At 42.8% G+C, this 21,125-nt stretch overlaps 1 protein-coding gene across 5 annotated transcripts in view; it reads right to left on the bottom strand.

Annotated features, from left to right (window-relative positions):
- ADIPOR2 (adiponectin receptor 2) overlaps positions 1-21,125 on the bottom strand; it is a 45,359-nt gene continuing 24,234 nt past the window's right edge. For 4 of the 5 annotated variants that reach the window (XM_038153604.1, XM_038153605.1, XM_038153606.1 and 1 more), the window contains exons 3-8: positions 9,884-10,003; positions 7,889-8,060; positions 6,854-7,040; positions 5,610-5,797; positions 4,222-4,415; positions 2,053-2,755 (exon numbers count right to left, since the gene is read on the bottom strand). In XM_038153604.1, the coding sequence (XP_038009532.1) occupies positions 2,624-2,755; positions 4,222-4,415; positions 5,610-5,797; positions 6,854-7,040; positions 7,889-8,060; positions 9,884-10,003 (993 nt within the window). In that variant the 3' untranslated portion in view covers positions 2,053-2,623. Of the gene's footprint in view, positions 2,756-4,221; positions 4,416-5,609; positions 5,798-6,853; positions 7,041-7,888; positions 8,061-9,883; positions 10,004-21,125 lie in introns of all 5 variants that reach the window. The other variant, XM_038153603.1, reaches the window with a different exon arrangement.

Below are 21,125 nucleotides of genomic sequence, written 5' to 3'. Positions count from 1 at the left end.
TCAATTTGGTTCTTTTATTAGCAGAAGTTAAGAATACAGCAAGTAATAAGATCCCATCTTATATGGAACCATCACCAGAGTCCCCAGCCATCAAAACCCCAGAATGTGCTTCATTGCTTCCAACAGTAAGCAATTGTTAAAAAGAAATATACTGAACAAGGCCACTATTTAATGGGGAAGGAAAGAAGCTGTAGGTCCTAACTATTCTATGGCAATAACCTGCACACAGAGCAAGCAAGCCTCTGACTGCTGAGAGTAAGGCATTCAGGTGCCAACCTGGGAAGAGTTCTCAGCAAAAGCTACAGAAAAGTGCACAGCTAGGTTGTTTTTATTGGAACACACAAACTTCTTGAACAGAGAGACTGGGTTAAGAATAGCAGGTGGAGTACTGTGTTTTTGTAATAGTTCTGTGCTGTGTAGGACCAGGTTACAATCACCCTTGGAGGAGTGAACGTGGGATGACCCAGGATGGAGGCTGCTGCTTCTGCTGGTACTGTTCAGAGGTATCCCAAAGCACCTTCCAGCCAGCTCCGATTCTGATATGTGCCACGCTCGGCTCAGCCACCAGCACACTTCCTCCAGGCACCTCCCCAGCCTGCCTGGGATGCCAGTGCTATTAGCCCTTACATCCAAGGTAATACTGCTCTTTCCTTCATTTAAATACCACAGACCTGGGATAAACCACTTCCAGCCCTACAGGCATCCAGTGTTGGGATCCTACTGAGAACACATCCCTCTGAACTTGCAGGCTGCTGCAGCACCTCCTTCTGCAGCTGACCTTGCTCTCAGGGGCTTTACTCCGCTCCAGGGGTGAAGCCTCAATGCCCACTCAGCTCTAGGAGAGCATTCTGCTTCTACCTGACTCCATTAGACAAAGCAACTCCCCAAAACACGCTGTGACATCCAGGGGATGGGAAGATCTTTGCAATCCATCTCTTTCCCTTGAAGAATGAAAACTGAAACTTGAGGGAATCTAAAAAAACCCCAAACTCAACAACAACAAAAAACCACCCCACACAACAACCAACCACCCTTTACCTTCCTTCCCTGTGAAATACTGCACGGTATGAACTGTTTAACTCATCTGTGAGAGAGGTAATTGCTCTGAATTTCCAGCTAAAGCCTCCAAGCAATACCTGTGCCATAACAAACAAAATGTTCAAGTTTCACCTTACGACTCCAAAGATTCTCCTTCAGTCTGGCTTCTGACTGGGCTCCAAAGCTCAAGCTACATCAATTACACAGGAGAAGGGTATTTGCCTCCCCTTATATAGGAGGTGTGTCTGCACCACAGCAATCCAGCTGAACTCTCAGGTTTAGGCTTAAGAAATACCAGCAGTCCCATTGCTAAAGCACAGATGGAAAGCAGACCTAAGGACCAAAAAAACATTATTTAAAAAAAAAAATAGGGTTCTATTCCTCCTTAAAAGAAAAACCTGCAAACTGCCTTGGCATGTGGAGCCTGACACACAGGATGGTAACGTGCCTGAGGTCTGCAGTGCCTGTTAACTCCAAATCCTGGAGCACACAGCTTCCTCTTTCCAGTCCATCTTAACCCCACCTCTGTTTCCCCTCACATGCTCAACGCTCTTCTGACAAGCCCGTGACCATCATCCCTCAGAGCAAACGAAGCAGGCCTGCAAATGGCAACCATCCTCTCCCTGGGGGCCTCTGGCTGTAGGCAGGCACTGATGGAGTTGGACTGTTTGCCATTTCACACGCACTTATCCCACCACGCTCCAGTTCCTATGATGAGACCCAAACCAACCAACTGTGGGATCCACGATCCCAAACCTCCCGCTGCACACAGGCTGGGAATGCAGCTGGCCCCCCACTGGGGCAGGGAGCAGATGCAGCTTTCCAGGCACTGGAGCAAATCCATGTGCTCACACTGTGGCCTGGATGACACCACGATTAATCCAGCCTTCACAACCCTCCTGCGCATGTCCTGAACCTACTCCAGGTGCTGGCCAGGACCCCACATTGCCCAGGGCATGCTGGCCACGAGGAAAATCGACAGGGCCAGCGTGCTTCACTCCTGGGAATTTTACCTGGTCCTCCTGCAGTCGTTTGTTTTGTGCAAAATTGAAACAGTGTGTGGTACTTGCATGTTGCATTCTTTACAAAAACCCTTTTCCCCCCACCCATTGTTTAAAACATTTATATAAATTTTATTTAAACAGAAAGTTAGAAATCTTATTTACATTTTGTTTTTCTCCCAAAAGAGCATCTAAAATCAACGCCCAAACCCTCCGAGAGGATATAAATTTAACCTTGACTTTTTTTTTTCTTTTTTTAAAAAAAAGGAAACTGCTAAGCTATCCCTCCCCAGTTCTACAAATAAATATGGCATTGAACAGAAGCCGATTTGGAAAGGGTCCTCTGTAGCTCAATCTGTAGATCCCAAGAATAAATTAGGTTTTCAGAATTTCCTGGTCTTCAAATTGATTTATTCCATTGCTTGAGGTATAGAATTTATCTTGGTTAGTCAGAATCCCCATGAAGCTCCACGCCTCATCAGCTGAAACTTGGATTCTTCTTAGGTATTCCTTTTGCTAAGCCCGGACGCTCGGCCCGCGCCGCCGGCTCTCTTTTGGTTCTGCTCTTGGGCTGAAGGCTGCTCCTACTGCATCCCCTCCTCCTCTGTGCAGCCCCCTCCGACCGTGAAGCGGAACTCCTGCAGGTTGGACACCCCGTGGAAGTGCACGAAAGCTCCGGCCACGACAAACACGTGGAACAGCTGGTGGGAGTGGAACTGCGGAAGGAAACACCTGGCTTCAGCTGGGGCTCCACCCTGTCCCCAGCCCCACATTCAGCTGAAGTACACAGTAACACGGAGCAGCGCCACGAGCTGCAGAGCTCTCCAGGCTGCGTGTTAAAACCACCCCTCTGCTACCTTGAGCAAAATGATCAAGTTCTCTGCACACACACGTCCCCCCCCTTCACTTCAGAGTCATCTGAACCAGCTGGTCAACCAAAACACATGCTAAAGAGCTGCTATAAGTCATCTTTGCAAAGGGACGAGGAGAATTTCAGAACCTTAGGCAAAAGGCTTAAGCAGGACACTTTCAAAATTAGTTCCTCCACAAGACACACTGGTGGTTTATGGACAAAAATGGCCCTCTCATACAGATAACAGGTACAAACCCTGCTCTGGTCACAGGCGTTAAGTTTTACCAAGTGGATTCTGCATGCTGGTATTTTATTTCTCTACCACAGAGAAACAGAACAGAGAAACATGATATTGTATTTAAACCTAGAAACAACTGGATGTTCGGAATGAGTGCCCAGGATGTCACTGACTGGAGTAGAACAGAATGAAAACTGTGAGGGAGCTACACGACAAAGCATGCCCTTGTCTGAGGGAAGCCATACTAATATGGATAATGCTCCTGAAATATTCCTACAAATGTGTATTTGCAGGCTTCACGGGAAGCTTGGCGAAGAGTCGGTGGTACAGCAGTGCTTTTGGAGCTCAGCTCATTATAGTAACAGACCAGCCAAGCAAACTGGTGCTGTGCACGAGCTGCTCAGACAACCCAGGTCCCGTTCTCACTTCTCATCTTCTTCAGGGGTCTCAAACTATCCTAAGTGCAAGGACAGTGGCCTTCCAAAGGTCCACTTCCCCTCATCTCTACTCTTGCTCAACCCGGCTTCTCTCCTTGTATCTTCCTCAGGTATTTCTCCTCCAGTCTCCATGATTCTTTCCCTCATACCAAGTTTCCCTCACCCACCCACTTGCTCACCCCACTACCCCTTCTTCTGGGCCAGAGATCCCCCCAAAGCCTACCATCTCTGTCCAGCATTTTCACTGGCTGTACAAGATGAGGAGCCAGACATGGGGAAGATCCCAGAGAACACACTGAACATCAATGAAATGACCACGTACTGCTCGGCACAGAAGCAAGGTAAAGATGTGTCTTTGCAGGATCCTCACACACACACACACAGAAATGTTTGCAGTTCCTTGCCCATCTGTTAAAGCTATCCAGGAATGTACTGAGGGGAATCTGCACAGCAGCAGTTACCTCAGACCAGCCAGGTTGTGACAGCTTGGGAAGAGAGGCACCAGCTAAGCCAGGCTCAGAGAGCCCAGAGTCATTTGGCCCCTGAAGACCTATTGCTTCTGGTGCAGTAAGAAAACATCGACACAACATCCTTCAGGCTCAAGGGGAACCAGCTTTCAAATCGGTCTCCTCATCAGACACTCGGTAGACTCACCCAGATGTCACACTTGCCAGGGAAGAATCTCTCCGGGATGCGGGCAGCATAGAGTGCAGCACCAGTGATGTACAGGCATGCCATGAGTGCCAGCCAGCCTATCTGCCCCATTGTGGCTGCTTTCAGGAGCCCCTCAGAGATGACAAAGTGCAGAGTGGGAATTACCCCACTAAGACCCAGACCTAGAAATACTCCTGGGAGGTAAAGAAAATGCGGGAGAGTCAGGTTTGAAGGGAGAGGGACACAATGAAAACACAAAAGCTACGGGAGGAAAACTCAGCGTTTGCCGAAGCAGCAGAGGGGTGACAGCTCTTGAAGCTGCAGGTCCCCAGAAGAGATTTATTGGAAAGGAAGCTAAAGAATGCACAACTTCCTCCATATACCAGAAGCTACTCAATTACGTGTCCCAGCAGATAGCTGGAATATTTCATTTACTGGTTGTGCCTGCCAGCTCCAATGTGGGTGAGGCCAGTTCCTGCTCTTGGCCTGTAGAGGGAACTGAGAGCACACAGACCGAGCCTCCCTTCACCACAACCCCTCAAGAGCAAGACAAGGAGACACAACAAAGAGATTGTTTATCATATGCTGCACGAGTACTCCTACCAAACAGAAAAGCAGCATCTGTGCTCATCTGATCTGCCATATAAGAGAACAATGATTATCTGTTTAGATTTTAGCAGCAAGGACAGAAAACTTGTAAAAACAGGGGGCATGGGGGGAATATTCATGTCCTGTACAGAGATTTTAAGTTTGGAAAGCTGAATGCTCTGAAGGTACCCAAACCTGTCCAGGAAATCTAGATTTACTGTAGACAGCATGTGCAGGTTAGGAAACAAGAAATATTACTATTCAACCCAGCTGTGTGCACGTTCCATTGCTGCCCCATAAAGCTCTCTTTCTTCCTTCCTCAAAATGTGAACCCAAATCTGGTTTTGTTCTTTTGATGATGTGAAGAGAAAAACTTAACTTTGTGTTTTATCACGGCAAATCATTCACATTAATTCAATCATTCAGTGATTTGCTAGTGTCTGAGTCTAGTGGTAAAAAAAAGCTCAAGCACAAGAAGTACACATACACACACCAAGCAGTCAGTTGTTTTTTGAGAACAAAGTTGCTAGATGCAGCTAGACATCCTTTGCACCACCTTTCCTACTGCATGTGTTACTGTCCATTTCAGGAATGCACTTCCAGGACTTGCACCAGCCCTTATCTGTGCATCCAGCTGGGTACAATAAATGCTGAAAGAAAGCCCACCAAGCTCCCAGTTCAAGAATATTAGGTCTATAAAATTAAGCTCCCTTAAGTCTTCCCAAGGTGGTTTTTTCCAAGTGGCAAGCAGGAAGCAGGAAAGGCAGTCAAGAAGCAAAACAGTTAATTTCAGGTCTTACCTGCCCTTACACCCCGGTATTCAGGGGTGGCAAACATGTCCCATTGTGAGACAATTATGGCTGCAATGCCCAGGACACAAATCACAATCAAGTAGATGAAGCAAGGCTGAGGGTTGCAATAGAAGGAGTAGTACAGCCATGGTACAAAGCTGCCCATTATGAGGAGTGCAATGCCAGAATAATCCAGCCTAGAAGAAAACAAAAATCAGCGTCATAAGAAGTGTGAACTTTGGAAATCCTCACACCTACACACTCTTCTTTAGTAGGGCAACTGTCTGCTTGTCACTGCAACTAAATGACTGTCACTGTTGCAGCTAAGGTCCTGACAGCAACTCTCCCACCTACAGTAATGGATTACCTTGACAGGCAGCCAGGAAAGCCATTTTTGAGGCAGTCATCAGCAATACCTTCAGCAGCCTTTAGACCAAAGCTTTGCGAGGAAAACTCACATTTTAATTTCAGATGAGGAAAAAAAGCACTGCAAGAGCCCTCTAAGGACAGGGCACACAGTATGTTCTGAGAACACAGCCAAGGCAAACACTTCAGTATCTGACAAGTAAGAGTTAGTTGGGCATCAGCTTCGGTGACCACAGTGGAATAATGCTGCAATTTTTCAACCACGCTGTTTTTTTGTGCATGTAAAAAAGGAAATCCACAGCCCCTGCTTTTTACCACACCCTGACAAAATACCCCTGCAAAAGCTGAAGGAGTTGATTTTTCAGTAGGGGACTTTAACTGCCAGGCTACTTTAGAGGTGGTCTTGCAGATTACAGAACCCTGGCTGAGTAGCTTTAGGAAATATCAGATATTCAGCAGCCAGCCAAAAAAAGAACACGCAGTAAAACCAAAAGACCAAGACATCTTGATACACACTGTGGAACTGTCTTACATAAGTTTCAGGTTCAAAGTCAGAACAGCTGAAATGACAAGAAGTAACGGTTGCACTAAAAATCCAAAGTCCTGCAACTAAGCTCAAGGCATATTACTTACAGCAGCAAGATGCAAGCACATGCCTGCCAAACAGCAGAAAATGATGGAGTTTTAAGACTCAAATGACAGCACAGAAACTCATGTTGAAACAAACTATAATTAGAAGAAGCTGCATTAAATCTCTGCTCAACTCTGTTCCAAAGTACATGCAGTCATGAAATGAACAACTCCCACACTGGGGCTCCAGGCACAAATCCCAGCCCTGTTTTCCCACCTGTTTCCTATTTGGCCTGCCCTGTTCTCTAGGCACTTACTTGGAGAAGAGCCGGGAAACACCTTCTGAGTGGCAATAAACTGTGTGGAAGAGCCATGAGAAGGAGAGGCAGAGGATGGCTCCCAAGAAGAACAACCCAACGACCACTTTCTCCTGCACGGGTGCTACGAAGGACATGTTTGGCCGGAACATGTAGAAGATTCCCAGACAAAGGAAGAACACACATCCTGAAAAACAGCAAGGCAGAGAGGTGACAAGTTCATGCATACTGAAAGCTTTTCTTTCTGCAAGCATCACCACTTCCCTTCAAGGCTCTCACAACTCAGATTAGCTGCAAGTTAAGTGTGTTCCTGTGGCAAGAAATGCAATCCCAATTAACACCTACACACTTGGGAAAGGAAGGATCTAACAGTAATTTATTGATTAGGAAATGTATAATGCATTTGTTTGTACAGTATGCCATAATTCAGCAAGTCCAGTCCAATTCTGATGGGATAAAATTAGGAGAGGGATACTGTCACTGTCATATTTTCTGAAAAATCCCTTCACCAGGATTTCTTCTCCTGGGAAGCTGAGAGGCCTCAGAGAAAAATGAAAACAATAATTACCTGATTGCTTCTCCTGTGTTTTGCTGCTTTGGAATGTGGTCTGGAGATTGTTTACCAACTGGTCATTGTTTGATTGGTTTCATGTGAATTATTTTATCTTAATGACCAATCACAGTCCAGCTGTGTCAGGACTCTGGAGAGTCACGATTTTTCATTATCATTCTTGTTAAGCCTTCTGGCTGTATCCTTTCTCTATTCTTTAGTGTAGCTTAGTATAGTATTCTTTAATATAATATCATAAAATAATAAATTAACCTTCTAAGAACATAGAGTCTGATTCCCTCCTTCCTTCCAATGTCGGGGGTCTCGGAAAATACCACAGGATACCAAGCTGCTAATTTAACAGGTTACTAGTGGAATGATAATGCTGACAACCACACAGACCTTTCTATCTTGCTCTCTTTTCTTTGAGAGCAACAAAACCATTGGATGAGATTCAGGATTAGAGGAAAGCGAGCTGAGAGTACCTAGGAGATGAGTCCAGATGTTGCCAGTCTCTGTGTGTATCCTGAAGATGCTCTTGAAACAGGCCCGGAAGGAAGGCATGGGTGGTCTGTGGCCATGCAGCAGGTAGTCATTGTCCTTCAGCCAGTCGGGCAGAACGTCGTGGGGAATGACTCTCCACCGGCCCTCCCACACCTGGGGGTTACAAGAGTTCAGTGAAATGCAGGGACTGGAGCTCCTTCAGAGCATGGAAATAGTCAGAAAACCCAGATTAGTACAAGGGCTGGAGTTAAGCTGTGAGTACAGTAAACAGATGGAACATCTCTGGGGAAAAGGTTTTACACTTGAAATATCATGCTAAAGTCACTGTTTCCAGTTCAAAACTGCACCATTATGAACTGCACCATCAGAGGAAGAAATAATTCAGCATTCCACTGGGCAGGAAGGCTATTGGGTGTTTTTACTGCTGATGAAGAGAAAACATTTAATTCACTTCTACGTTCTGTTATTTCACAGGCCACCTCCTCCATTTAATTGAAGAAGCCTACACCTAGTTCTCTCCAATAAATAAATAAGCCTGTTCCTCCACCACAAGGCAACCTGACTGTGTATCTGCTAGCATTTGGGGAAGGCTAGCAGAAGAAACTACCCATTAGCACTCATAGGGTCAGAATATGTGAAATGGTGAGAGGCCAGCAAGAAGAGTCCAATCCCCTTAACTCAGATTGGGGAAAAATGCCCCCAAGCTCAGAAACAAACAGTGACAGCAGTGACAGACTCATGACTCTCAATTCCATGGGACTTCTCCTTTAAAGGGAGAGAGGGGTTTGTGCACAGAGCTATCCTTGCAGCTGGCTCCACAGGAAATAAGTGTGCAGAGATGTTCCCAGCACTGCTTCAGTAACACAAGATACATGGAGGCTTCAGAGTGGCAGCGCCGCCAAGGACGGGAGCAGGGAGCTGCTTTATGTACCGGGGCTGTTTCTGCAGGCTTCCTTGGGCTTGCTGGCTGGCTAGAGTTACAGGAGCAAGGCTGAAGGTTCCTGAAACACTGAGTTTAAAAAGCTGCATTCTTATTTCAGTTTCAACAACAAGAGCTCAGCGTTTTTAAATCAATTCTCCACACTCGTGCATGGAAGAAAAACAAAGGCATTCGGAATAACCAGCCCAGTTAAAGACTGGGTTCTTAAATACATTCAACAAGGAAATAACTGGTTTAGTTCATGAACAAAAAACGTGAATTGAGGTAGAAACAGAAGGAGGGAATTCATTTTACACAATCCACCCTACAAAATATTTTAAAAGAGGCAAAGATGCATAGTAAAAAAAAAAAAAATCAACAAAAGCAAAGAAATCAAAATGATCCATACACGAAAGACCACCAAGACACTAGGGTCCCTCTTTAAAAATATCAAAAAAAGCTCATAAAACCAGCAGGAACCAGTGTATAAAGGGGCAGCATTCCTCTCAGAGAGAAAGGAGGGCCAGAGACTGACACAGCCCAGTGACTCTAAAAAGTAGCAAAAATTGAGCCAAGGTCAACAATGACAAAATCTACAATGGATTTACTTACGTATGGTTTCAATACAGCATTGTTTTCAAGCCAGGCACAAAGCTTATTCTACAATAGATGCAAAGGGTGCTGGAAAAGCAAAATATTTGCAAATCTGAAGAAATCAGGTCAAATGACCTTGTAAGTCAAAGTGCCTCGAAGCAGAAGGCTTTTGTTCTGCTTTGCACTCACAGGTGTTTCTCAAGGGACACACCTGAGTTGCATGATCAGCTTTGGAGTGTCAGCTGTAAATCCCTATTGTTCCAAGCCCTACAGTTTAATCCTGTGTGACAGACAGATGCTGAGGAAGCACAGTATTGGTACTTGGAACACAAGAAGCCCATTTGGGGACAGTGAGAACCTCCCCTGCCTCACAGTAGCAGTGCAGTCCCTCCAAGTACAGTCTGCTGCCCACTGGAGCTTCCTAAAAAAGGAGATTACTTTCCAAGTTTCCATGTGCCCTTACCTTACACACGAACTCTTCCATTCTCTCCATAGCATGGTGGGCTTGTAGAAGAGGTGACATTCCCATAAAACCTTCATCTTCTTGAGGTGGCTCATCATTGTGTTTATTATCCTCAGAACACTGAAGAGGGGAAAAAAAAACCAGAGAAAACACTTTGTAGAAAGATGAACAGAGGAAGGTGATGCTGTTTTCCATACAAAGCTATGATTTGAGGTCTTGGCAAATAAAGGAGTCTCTCCTTGTACAGCACTGAGAAAAGAATTCAGAAGAACAAGCAAAAAAAAAAAATGATTACATTCTTAGGTATCTGAGAACAACTCACATGTCTAATCCATTCTGCATATGTTTCCAGCAGGTTTGGAAGCCAGCAGTGCTCCTCTAAGGCACGCTTCATTAAATCCCAGATATGGAGTCTGAGGCTTGCAGCCTTCCCACCTCCAGGGAAGGATTACTCCCTATTTTATGTTTCAATGTCACTGTGCCAGTGTTAATGCCTCTATAATGTATCTGGCATTTCAGGGTAATAAAAGGTAAGTCAAGGAGAGGAATCCATTTACCTTGTTAGAAATGTTTCACCTCAATTTGCACTCCAAATCTGAAAATCTATTCAGTTTAACTGACACTTCTGTTCAGCTTGTAATCCAGTACTGGAATTTACTCATTCATCTGATTTTTCAAGGTGTTTCAGAAACTACTGTGAAACTTCTGCCAGTTAGACAACAGCAAGTTATCAAAGAAAAGCAGTAACAGGGATCAGAGTTTTAAGCCAAGTTCAAACAAAGAGAAACATCCATATCCTCAGGGTGTACCAAGAGAATTATGAAAAGGAAAACTAAAATAATCCACTGAGCTGAGATATCAGGCTGGTGCACTCATTAATAACTTTACAGGAACAGTGGGGTAGTTTTCTGCTCTAGCATGACTTATCACATCATCTGCATATTTTGATACACTCCAGCTTCCCATGGAGAAGAAAAGCAGGGGGCCATGGAAGTTCCACATTCCTGTTTGCTTCCTACAATGCTCATGGCCCATCAAAGACTCCCTTCAACATTTCAACTTCCAATGTAAACAAACTGGAGGAAGCCAGGAAGGAGAGAAGGAGCTTTTTGCACCCTCAAGACTTAATGCAGAAAGCTGCCACACACCCCATGGCCATGCCAAGAAAGCTCCACAGTCAGCACAGAGGGAGACTGGCCTCCTCCACATTTCCCAGAACACTTTTCTCCCTCCTGTTCCCATACCACGGTTAACAACTTTAAAATCAAGATGATGTATCCATAATACCATCCAAAGTGACTGAGAACATAGTATATAACCTCACTTTATTTACAAATTATGATCAGTAATGTTCAGATTAATGCCCTGAACTTTGAAGCCAGGGATGGGAGCTGGCTGTGCATTTGTCCCACATTACAGCTCTCTCCCTGGTGTCAAGCCTTATTAACTATTTCTGTCGAGTTAACTCAATAAGCTGCTTAAAATTCTCATTTTTCAATAAATAAAAGGAGACTTCTTCCAGCCTACAGTGAGCTATCCAGAGCCTTCAGTATTTTGGGGGGTTTTGATAGAGAAATGACATGTTCATATCTGTTCTGTGCCCAAGCCTTGCAATACCCAAGCCTTGCAGTAGTCACTGCAGCTTCATCTTTCAAAGATCCCAGTTCTTGACCCAATTTTGCTTACCCAGAATGCAATTTCTGGTATGTAATACACACTACACATCCTTCAAGTTTCATGTATGACCTCACATTTGTCCACACTAGGAAAATTTGATTCCCTAAACAAATAACCCATGTACCTTGTACCATCTACTCACCTTCATTTATCATTCCAGGGAACAATATCTTATATTTTCCAGCAATGATTGATATATTGACCAGCTCTAAGCAGATTCTCCAGCAGAAAAAGACAGTATTAAATACACTCACTCTGCCTAGGTTAGCCCATTAGTCCTATTCAGAAAGGCACCAGGCAACAGAAAGATGCAAATAGCTTTAACATCCTTCTAAAATAGGCACAATTCCTGTTAGCCACAGGAATAAAAAGCAAATTTAGTTTCATTCTGACTCAACAACATTCACTGACAGTGTTGCTCCACACTGTCAATTCCACTGGCTTTTTCTACTAATGGAGCTCTCCAGGATTCTGGGTTTTCACTATCATAAATAATTAACTCAAGGTCATAGAAACATGGAATGGGCTGGGTTAGAAGGCAGCTGTAAGGATCAGCTAGTCTAAGTGCCCTGCCATGGAGGTCTGGAGGAAATGCTCGTGATAGTCTGCACAATTTAGAAACCAAAGAAACCTTTGATTTCCAAGAGCATGCCTTATGGAAAAGCAAGGCTGGCATTTAAGTTCCAGTGCATTTGAAAGGAGAAGCACTGCTGTGCCTTTTAGCTTCTCCAGAACTCCCTCCCCCAGCAGCACACAATAACCAGCTCAAATGGGGTGAACAAGTTAGAACCCGCAATTTACACAACTGGGTGGACTGAAGGAAAAAAGGTCCCTTCCAGAATCAAAGCCTGTATTCATTGCAGTCTGCCCAGTGACTCAAAGCCAAAAAATGTTCATTTCCCCCTCTGCACATACTCCCATTTCTAGAATGATGGGAAGGCTTAAATCTGAACAGACTGTAAAGCTTGAAGAGCACAGCTATTTCTGAGCTAGTCCAAAATCTTTGCATTTTGGCCATGTGCCTACAAACAAATCATTACTGAGCTTCTTCTGGTGATAAAAGGAATTCATATCATATACACAGTCCAGATTACTGCCAAAAAATAGAATTGATTTTACTATCTCCTTCCTGCCATTAAACTTCAAAATTAGCATTCAAGGGGAAAAAACCTAAAGCTCAGCTTCTTAGTCCTTTTCTTGCTAAGGAGGCAAAAGGAGGCCTGTTCTGGAACACCCATCCTCCCCTGACTCCCTCCTGTAGTGTCTCATGGGGAAGAACAGCAAACTGTGCTTGTTGAAAGTCAGAAATCTACACTGGAGGGCAACACCAAAACCAGTTTTCACTTGGAAATCTGAAGGAGTCTATTGACCTTCAGTTCTTAAGTCAATGACTGAAAGGAAAGAATACCACTCTTCTGCTCAGAAGGCATTTTGTAATATTTCCACTGTGACAACTTCCTTCATATCTCAGGACTCATTATTTTCTACTTTTCAGCTGGCTGTATCAGAAATTCATAAGTAATTCTGGACCATAACAACATAAGCAAGCACATTCTTTTAGCACACATTTTCAACTATTTCTAAGTCCTGCCCACAGAATCACATTTTGAAATGAGAAACATATTGGGTAAATAATATCACTTGCCTAAAACTGTGCAAGAAATGAGAGCCCAGAAGAAAACTCTGATAATTCCACTTTTAATGAGCTATGGTATATCCTGAATTAAGAGCTTCAAGAATAACTTTTGCCTTTGTAGTTTCTAGGCCATAGGCCAAAGGGATTTTCACTCAGCTGATGTTTCAGATGTTCTTTTACATCCTCTAACTTACTCAACCTCTTTCAAAGCATCTCAGATTTGACTAAATAATTCTGTGAAGTTTTCAGAGAGTTTTAGAGTATCTTTAAATAATCCCCCCGGTTCATAACAAGCAAACATGTTACAATCAGCAGCTGTCACTCTTCTGCTGGACACATGCAGCCATCAGTCTTTCACATTAATCAAAAATCATGGCTTCTGGATATGTACACTCTAAAAGGTTGGACACTTAACTCTGTGGAAATGCTGAACAATTGTTCCAATTTTAATCCTACTCCCTTTGCAACTTCACAAAGTGTTACAGCTACTAAAAACCAGTACAGGTACCAATGAGATGGAAATTATCCAACAGATGTATAAACACAATCTGAGTTGAGTAACGGTACCAGAGAATAAAATAAATCTGAAGGACAAGTGAAAATATCCAGAGGAACCAGCTTTACTGGTTTATCAATATTCACTTTATTTTGTTAAGTGTTACAGCTTCTTTGGTGATAACAGTGACAGACAAGAATGTAAATGAAAAGGTAGAAATCAGACTTAATTATATCACTTTGTATGAGAACCAGGCCACACACTTCCAGGGACAGATCATCCCCTAAACAAGAATTCCAGAGAATATTTTGGTAGGGATCAAAAAGGTTTAATACCAAACCCAAAGCTTAGAGAACCAGAGCAAACAAAGAGCAAGAAACCCATGAGTTCAATTGCACAATGCTGATCATTAAGTAAGTTTAACAGTAAAATTTCACTTTTATAGCAATGGCACAAAAGGTAAAAAAAGTTTACATTCAGTACAAGAATTTCTCATCTGAATGCAGTCCAAAAATGTCAGATCACATAGCCAAAGATCCCGTTACAGCGAAAAGTGCAGTAAAACCTGCTCTAGTAAATGTAACATGCTTCTCTTGTCTACTACAACAGCTTATCCTCCTCACACAGGCTAACAGTTTCTATACTATCACTCCCAAATTTGTTAACAGACACGCTGTTTAATAATGTCCTTACTATGGAAAAGCCTGTCAGAAGCCAAGCCATAACTGCAGAAAAAGATTCCAGAAACATTTTTCCCACTTTTGACTAAGTTATGTTCAATGGACTTCAAGCAAAGTGTATTTTCTTAAGGTCTGTAGTTTCTTGATATCCATTTAAGATTTCTAGAAAGTTTCAGAGTTTGCACCTTGACTGCTCCTTGCACAGGTGACAAACAAGTTCTGGTTCCTCACTTCAGAAAGTGTTGTCAATGTTGTCATTTGAGTGTGCAAACTAAAAGATAAATGAAATCTGAGCGGAGCCACCTTTTACTCTATAAAGTGGTCATCTCCTCCCTCATCCCCACCTGACCAACACCCGTCCTCTCTCCCAGCAGAGACCAGCAGCTCCCAGCCAGCTCTCCCCAGTTCATGGGGAGCCCCCAGTACTGGGCTCGATGCTCCATGGTCTGGAATATCCCTTTGGCAGGTCAGGTCAGCTGCCCTGGCCACGCTCCCTCCCAGCCTCCTGTGCCTCTCCTCACTGGCACAGCATGAGACACTGAGAAGTCCTTGATGTAGGGCTAGCACGGCTCAGCAACAACTAAAACACCAGGGTGTTACCAGTGTTACTCTCACCCTAAATCCAAACCACAGAATTGTACCAGCTAGTAGAAAGAAAACTAGTTATCCCAGTCAAAACCACTACAACCAGTAACTGCAATAAAACTCTCCTAAGCCCCAGAAAGGGCACAAGCTTTCTGCATTAGAGTTTCTTTTCAGACAGAGTTATTACTCAGTTACCCAGGAGCCTAACTGACCATGCACATACCTATGTAGGATTAAGCTCTGCAGTTAATGAACGCCCATAGCTCAAAGTTCAGCTGTTATGCCAACTCTCCACCAAGATGTCACCAGTGCCCTAAACCTACCACCACAGGAATTTTCAAAGCATGACGCAGTCTGAATCTTGTTCTAATATTCTTGCTTCCTTCAGCTGTTGACAGACACTCCCTCACTCTCTTCTTGATCAGTGTCCTGGCAAAGCTCTGTGCCTTGGTAGGGACACAGGCAAGATAGCTCAGAAAAACCCACTGTCTTGATTAACACTGAGTCATGGCATATTATATGACACAGTATTTATACATTATTTTCTTCTTAAAACTCAAGTTACAAAACATGTGTAGCTGCATTTACAATACCACTGTTATCCCCCACATTAAACTGAAGTCACAAAGTCTAGACATGACTCTGAGTTTTTGCTCTTGTTATCTTGATCTCATCAGATGAATTATTAATAGTGCTTAACATGACATTCAAATCATTTTATGTTCTTTGGGGCAGCATGCCAGACTCAGTAACTCGAGAGCTTTCAGCATAATGGCCAAGACACGTTCAAGGCTATAATATAAAATTGTTATTTTTCTAATGGCAGTTCTGTAACATCCCTTTCAGCTGGCCAGATTGGGTTTTTTTTTTTTCAGCAGCAACTCCTCTGTGCCCATTCTGTCAACTGACCTTTTATCAACCAGCCTTTCATAAGGGGGAGAGCAGCAATAAGTGCAGCATGCCATGCCATTTCTCCTAAAAGCCTGTTGCACATTTTTCAGAATTTCATCAACTTATATCCTTCGAATTGTGAGAAATAAACTGGAAACAAACAGCATCGTAAAATTTTCCCTGACTTCCCCTAACTTCTGCACATACCAAGTTATTTTAAATTAACAGCTTTGCCTTTTAGAATTCACATTCCCCCTGACAAGCTTGTAAACACAGCCACACCAGCTTCCAAAAGGAAACCTCTAAGCAGGGTGTGCAAAGCTGCCTTTGCTGTCACTGGACCAAAAAAAGTCTTTCATTAGCACGGTGCCAAACACCCTTTAGGCTCATTGGTCAAAATGTCAAGTACTTGGAGGTTCCTGGAGTTTAGTGTTTTTCTTTTGTAGGTCACCTTCTTATAAAAGATACAGTCCATTTAATACAGCACTTGAGAACAGCTTTACACAACTGGTCATGGGTGACTGCTTGCTGGCACTCATTAAAAACAAGCACTAACATTCAAAACTCATTTAGCAAATAATCCTAGGACAAAGTCACATTTTGCAGCAGCCTTGCCAGAACACTCTGATTAGAACTAGCTCCCTTCTTAAATGTCTTCAGATGAAAAGGGTCTGTTGAATCTCTGAGCTGATTTTCTGGTTTTATACTGATTTTCTGTCAAAGCCCAGTATCTGACAAGGGCCCAGGGCCTCAATGCCAACATGTGCCCAGCAGTAGTTTGGGGGAGAGCCTGTAGAAATTGTTTCTACTGCAGAAGAGTCTCATGAGCCATTTTCTGCTCCTCTGCCATTGTTAATCCTGACAACAGAAAAAGAAAACAAGCATGCTGGGCTTATGGAAAAAGAAATGCTCTGTTACAAAAATAAGGAGAGATTGAAAGTGTACTGCTGAACTTAACAAAACAGCAGAGTCTATCAATCTGAAACAGTTGGAGAAAGATGCAAGTTAACCCACCAGTATAACACTATTTTTTTCTCTTATATCACTGTAAAAGGTCGACACACCCCCCCACTGCTGCCCAAATCAGGCAGATAGGATCTCCAGGAGAACAAAGGCAAAGCCCATGGAATCTAACCCCTGTGCAGGGAAACTGTTGTGCCAGTGAATTATAAACAGAACTACTCCCTCCCTCTCCTAGTTTCAACACACAGCACAGCAAGCAATGGTTACAAAACCTGCTGACAGGCAGCAAACTCTGAGCAGCAACACTTGCCCTCCCAAAGCACAGAAACACTCCCCAGTAAGAGGACACAGTCGAATCCAGCTGCAACTCAACAACCACCACCTAGGACACATTCCTTGGTACCTCAGAGAGAGTTTTCTGGGAGACAGAGCAGACACGGAGAATGGCTATTTGCTGTGTGTTAGCAGCCTTCTGGGCACTGCCCATGCATGGCTGACTGCATCACCAGTTTGCCTTTCCTGCAGACTTTCAAGCTCTGACAGTCTGTTCATAACCCAGGCACATCAGTGCCAGCGAGGGAGGGATCAGTGGGGCCTGGAAACCACCTCCATAAACGTGTCCCATTGTCTTCATACTAAGTGGAAACACTTGGAGATATTCTGCTCTGTGTATCCAAAAATGCTTTTCTGTAGAGAAAAAAATTTACTCTATTTGAGCACTTCAGTGACTAGCAGTATGAGTAAAATTCACATTACTTCCAGTTCTTAGAACAGCAAGTGAAGGAGAAATGCAGATGTTAAGATCTTTTGATCTGAAGCAAAATGTCAACTCACATGCTTTCAAAGAATTAACATTTCTTCCCAAGAGTTGCAAAAATGAAGGAATGGAAGAGGTGATAAAGAAATCTACAGAACAACAACCTTTGAACACCATCAACTTTAGAACAAAAGGAAATGTGCTTTGGTGGGAACTCAAACTTGATTTTACCAGGCCTCTTCCAGTCACACTCTAGCAACAAAACCTGCAATGCAATGCAGGAAGAAAGCAAATACAGAAGCAAATGCCAAGATTTCAATCATAACCCCAAGGAACCAATAGAAAAATGTCAGACTGAAAAGAACGCTAGATTGTTTGAAACTTGCAAGTAGATCTACAAAGGATGAAATTTCACCCAATCAGAATTTACAAATATTTCCCCCCAGAAAAACTATTCTTAAGACTCAAATGTCTCTCTTTGACCTTCAAGACTTCACCTGTCTTTTTCACTCAGCTGGCATGCACAAGGAAGCCAAGAAGACAATTTCATTTATTTACATGCATCCTTCTGCAATGCCAAAAAGTCTGTCTGTAGATAATATGTAAACACTTCTGTAACAGAAAAGGCTTTGAGTAAGTTCTAGGATTCAAGTTAAAAGCCTTGAGTCATTTGCTCGCCCTAAATTACTCTAAAAATTCTCTTTTGTACCTGAAATTCTGTTACATCCTTCTGCCTTCCTCCTTCAAGTCACTTTGGTATTTATGCTCTAGAAAGATTCCTGTAAGTACATGGAGATATCATGAAATTTGTCAGAGGTCAACCAAGTCCTCCCTTCAAAGTCCATACTCCCTGAAAAGCAATCCAGAGGAGTATTTACCCAAATTTCTTCTGTCCATTCAGACAGCTTGAGGGCTACACAAACCTCCCCCCAGAACCTTGCTGTAGGTTATCAAACATTTCAAAGCAACAGCTCTCCACCTTATGGGCACATTTTGGTGCCTCACAGGACAACTGCACAGCACAGCTCAACTTCATGGAAGACGAAAGGAATCATCATCCAAGCACGGGAAAAACCCATGATTGGAACAAAGGCAAAGAAAATGGTTCTGCTGTTTACCTGCTGTCACTGACAGGTTAAAGTACGAAAGAAAAGAGTCAAGCACAGGGTTTGGAGGCTGCATAAAGAGCCCATTCATCACATGGTAAGAAGTCACATGCATTTGGTTGTGTCAGCTTAACAAAGTCACAGTAGGAGAGATTTCTAGAGGAACTATCACTGCTGGAATTACAAAGGCAGTTAAGACTCAGAAACTCTGGGACAGGAGAAAGGATGCTGTCCCAAAGGCAAGGCAATCCAGGATGCTACAGGAGAGAAGCACCTGCTGAAAAATGCCTTATCAGCACATAGTGTAAACCAGAAAAAGGAAAAGAAGTTCAGACTGCTGAAGGAATGAGAAGAATTATGCAGCTTTTGCTTGATGCTTTTCCCATAATCAAGTGCTTATCATGCAGACAAATGGTTACTATTTGTCCCAGTCACAGAAGGCTCACCACTCACTGCCACTACACTAATTTCACATTTAAAGACAGCAAGATGTGTATCTAGCCCTTGAAACTGGTACTGGAAAGAGGGGATAATCTATGGACATATTTGCACTCTAGGAGAGAACACAGAGTTATGGAATAAAATACAGGCTAAGAGGTTCAGGTATAAAAAGGATATTGATGTTATATGATTTGCGTCTTCTCACAGGAATTGTTATAAAATTGGCAGATTAACAGCACTGACAGAAGGATGCAGCTGTGTTTATTATCATTTTGAATAAGCATGTTCTATGCTCATGGCTAGTAATGCTTTGCTACATGCATATACTGAATGCCACAATTTACAGAAAGTAGGATCTTTCCTTTTTAGTTCACAGCTATGCAACCTCCCAGGTAGGTGCCAGGGTCAAAAGCCTCAGAAAAAAAAAACTTTTAAGAGTAAATCTTATTTCTTAATATCTTTATTTTCTTAGCAAAAAAAATGCTTTATTACTTATGAGGACCAATATTTTGATCCATCAAAATTATAAGTACCTAATATACAATGCAAGCTGGGAGGAAGATTGAAAATAATTCTGAACAACATAATGACATGCTTCCATGCCTTCCTTCTTAGAAAAGACTATTAAAATAATTCATCAAAAATTCATCAACTACTACCTCTTAAGAGTTCAGACTGCTTCCTTCTACAAGTGGAGCAGGAAGTGGATATACAAGTAGGGAAAGGAATCTTGTACAGGAGAGTTAGGAGAAGATTTTCTATAAGAGCTGCAATGACATAAGCACAGTAATAGAAGGCACTGGGAAAATAAACAATGCCATATTATCACAGGATAAAAATATACATCTTTTTACACTAACACCTCAAGTCCTAGGCCCAGTACATTGTAGAACACACATTTACTATGATAAAAGCTTTTCCTAAGTAGAAGCATTTACAAGAATATTAAATGACTACAGTGGTTCCACCATCAAGACAGGACACAGCCCTCATCCAACACGGAATTGTTACCACCAGCTCCACAGTGGCTGCATTCAGAGTGAATTGAGACCTTCATAAGGCTGTGTTTAGTGCCTGAGCACTATTGCCACCTAGCCAAGAACAATATCCTGATATCACTGTTACCTAAACAGGAATCTCTTCCAGACCAGAGGAAAATGAGGCTTTTGAACTCAGAAGTCGGGCTAATGAGCTAATACACGTCGCTCTGCTGAGACAGATGCACAGAGCCAGAATGCACAGCAGAGCAGAAGAGTGAATCCAAGCTGACATTTGAGCAACAGCTGTGCTGAGGCTTACACAAGGCAGAGGAAGATGTATAGCATAATGTTTTTTCCAGATGATCTGGAACACTGCAGAATATCACATAATGAAGGCCATTTGGCAAGCCAATATTGGCACTTTTGACAGCAAAGTGTTTTGGGATGATCCATTAGAAGCATCAATTATTCGCACTTTTAAGACAAAAAACAATTTAAGGACATCGTACTAACAAACCCAAGAAATCACTGAGGGCCAGAATAAAAGGATGAAAAAGAATTTTAAAAAGCACAAGGCCACATATGGCAGAGAAAGTGATGCAGATTAAGATGTAACAGCAAGATCCAAATGGCAAAAACAAATTTCTGTGACAGCACTTCAGGAGACCAGGAAAGAGAAATCAAACACAAGAAAGCCAAACATTTGTAGTGAACCAAAATGAAAAAAAAAAAACATTTGTTGTATGGATGAAAGCAAAAAAATCAAAAAAGACAGCATGTGCTACAAATGCCTGAAAGAGAGAATGAAAGTATTTCAACTGTTTCATTGCCAAAATGTTAGAATTAAACACTGATTCAGCCAGATAATTTCTGTTTAGCTAAGCAAATGTACAGAAAGAACTAAAGCACATAATCAATTATGGACTTTTACCTTGGGTATTCCATCCACAGACTACAGGTAACTCTCATTATTCGACCAGGAAAGTCAGAGACAAGAATGAAAACAGCCTTCAAAGCAGATCCCAAACAC

Source organism: Motacilla alba, chromosome 1A (assembly GCF_015832195.1).
Source record: "Motacilla alba alba isolate MOTALB_02 chromosome 1A, Motacilla_alba_V1.0_pri, whole genome shotgun sequence".
NCBI lineage: Eukaryota > Metazoa > Chordata > Aves > Passeriformes > Motacillidae > Motacilla > Motacilla alba.
The sequence above is the reverse complement of the archived record's forward strand: the minus strand, read 5'-3'. Positions and strand labels throughout refer to the sequence as shown.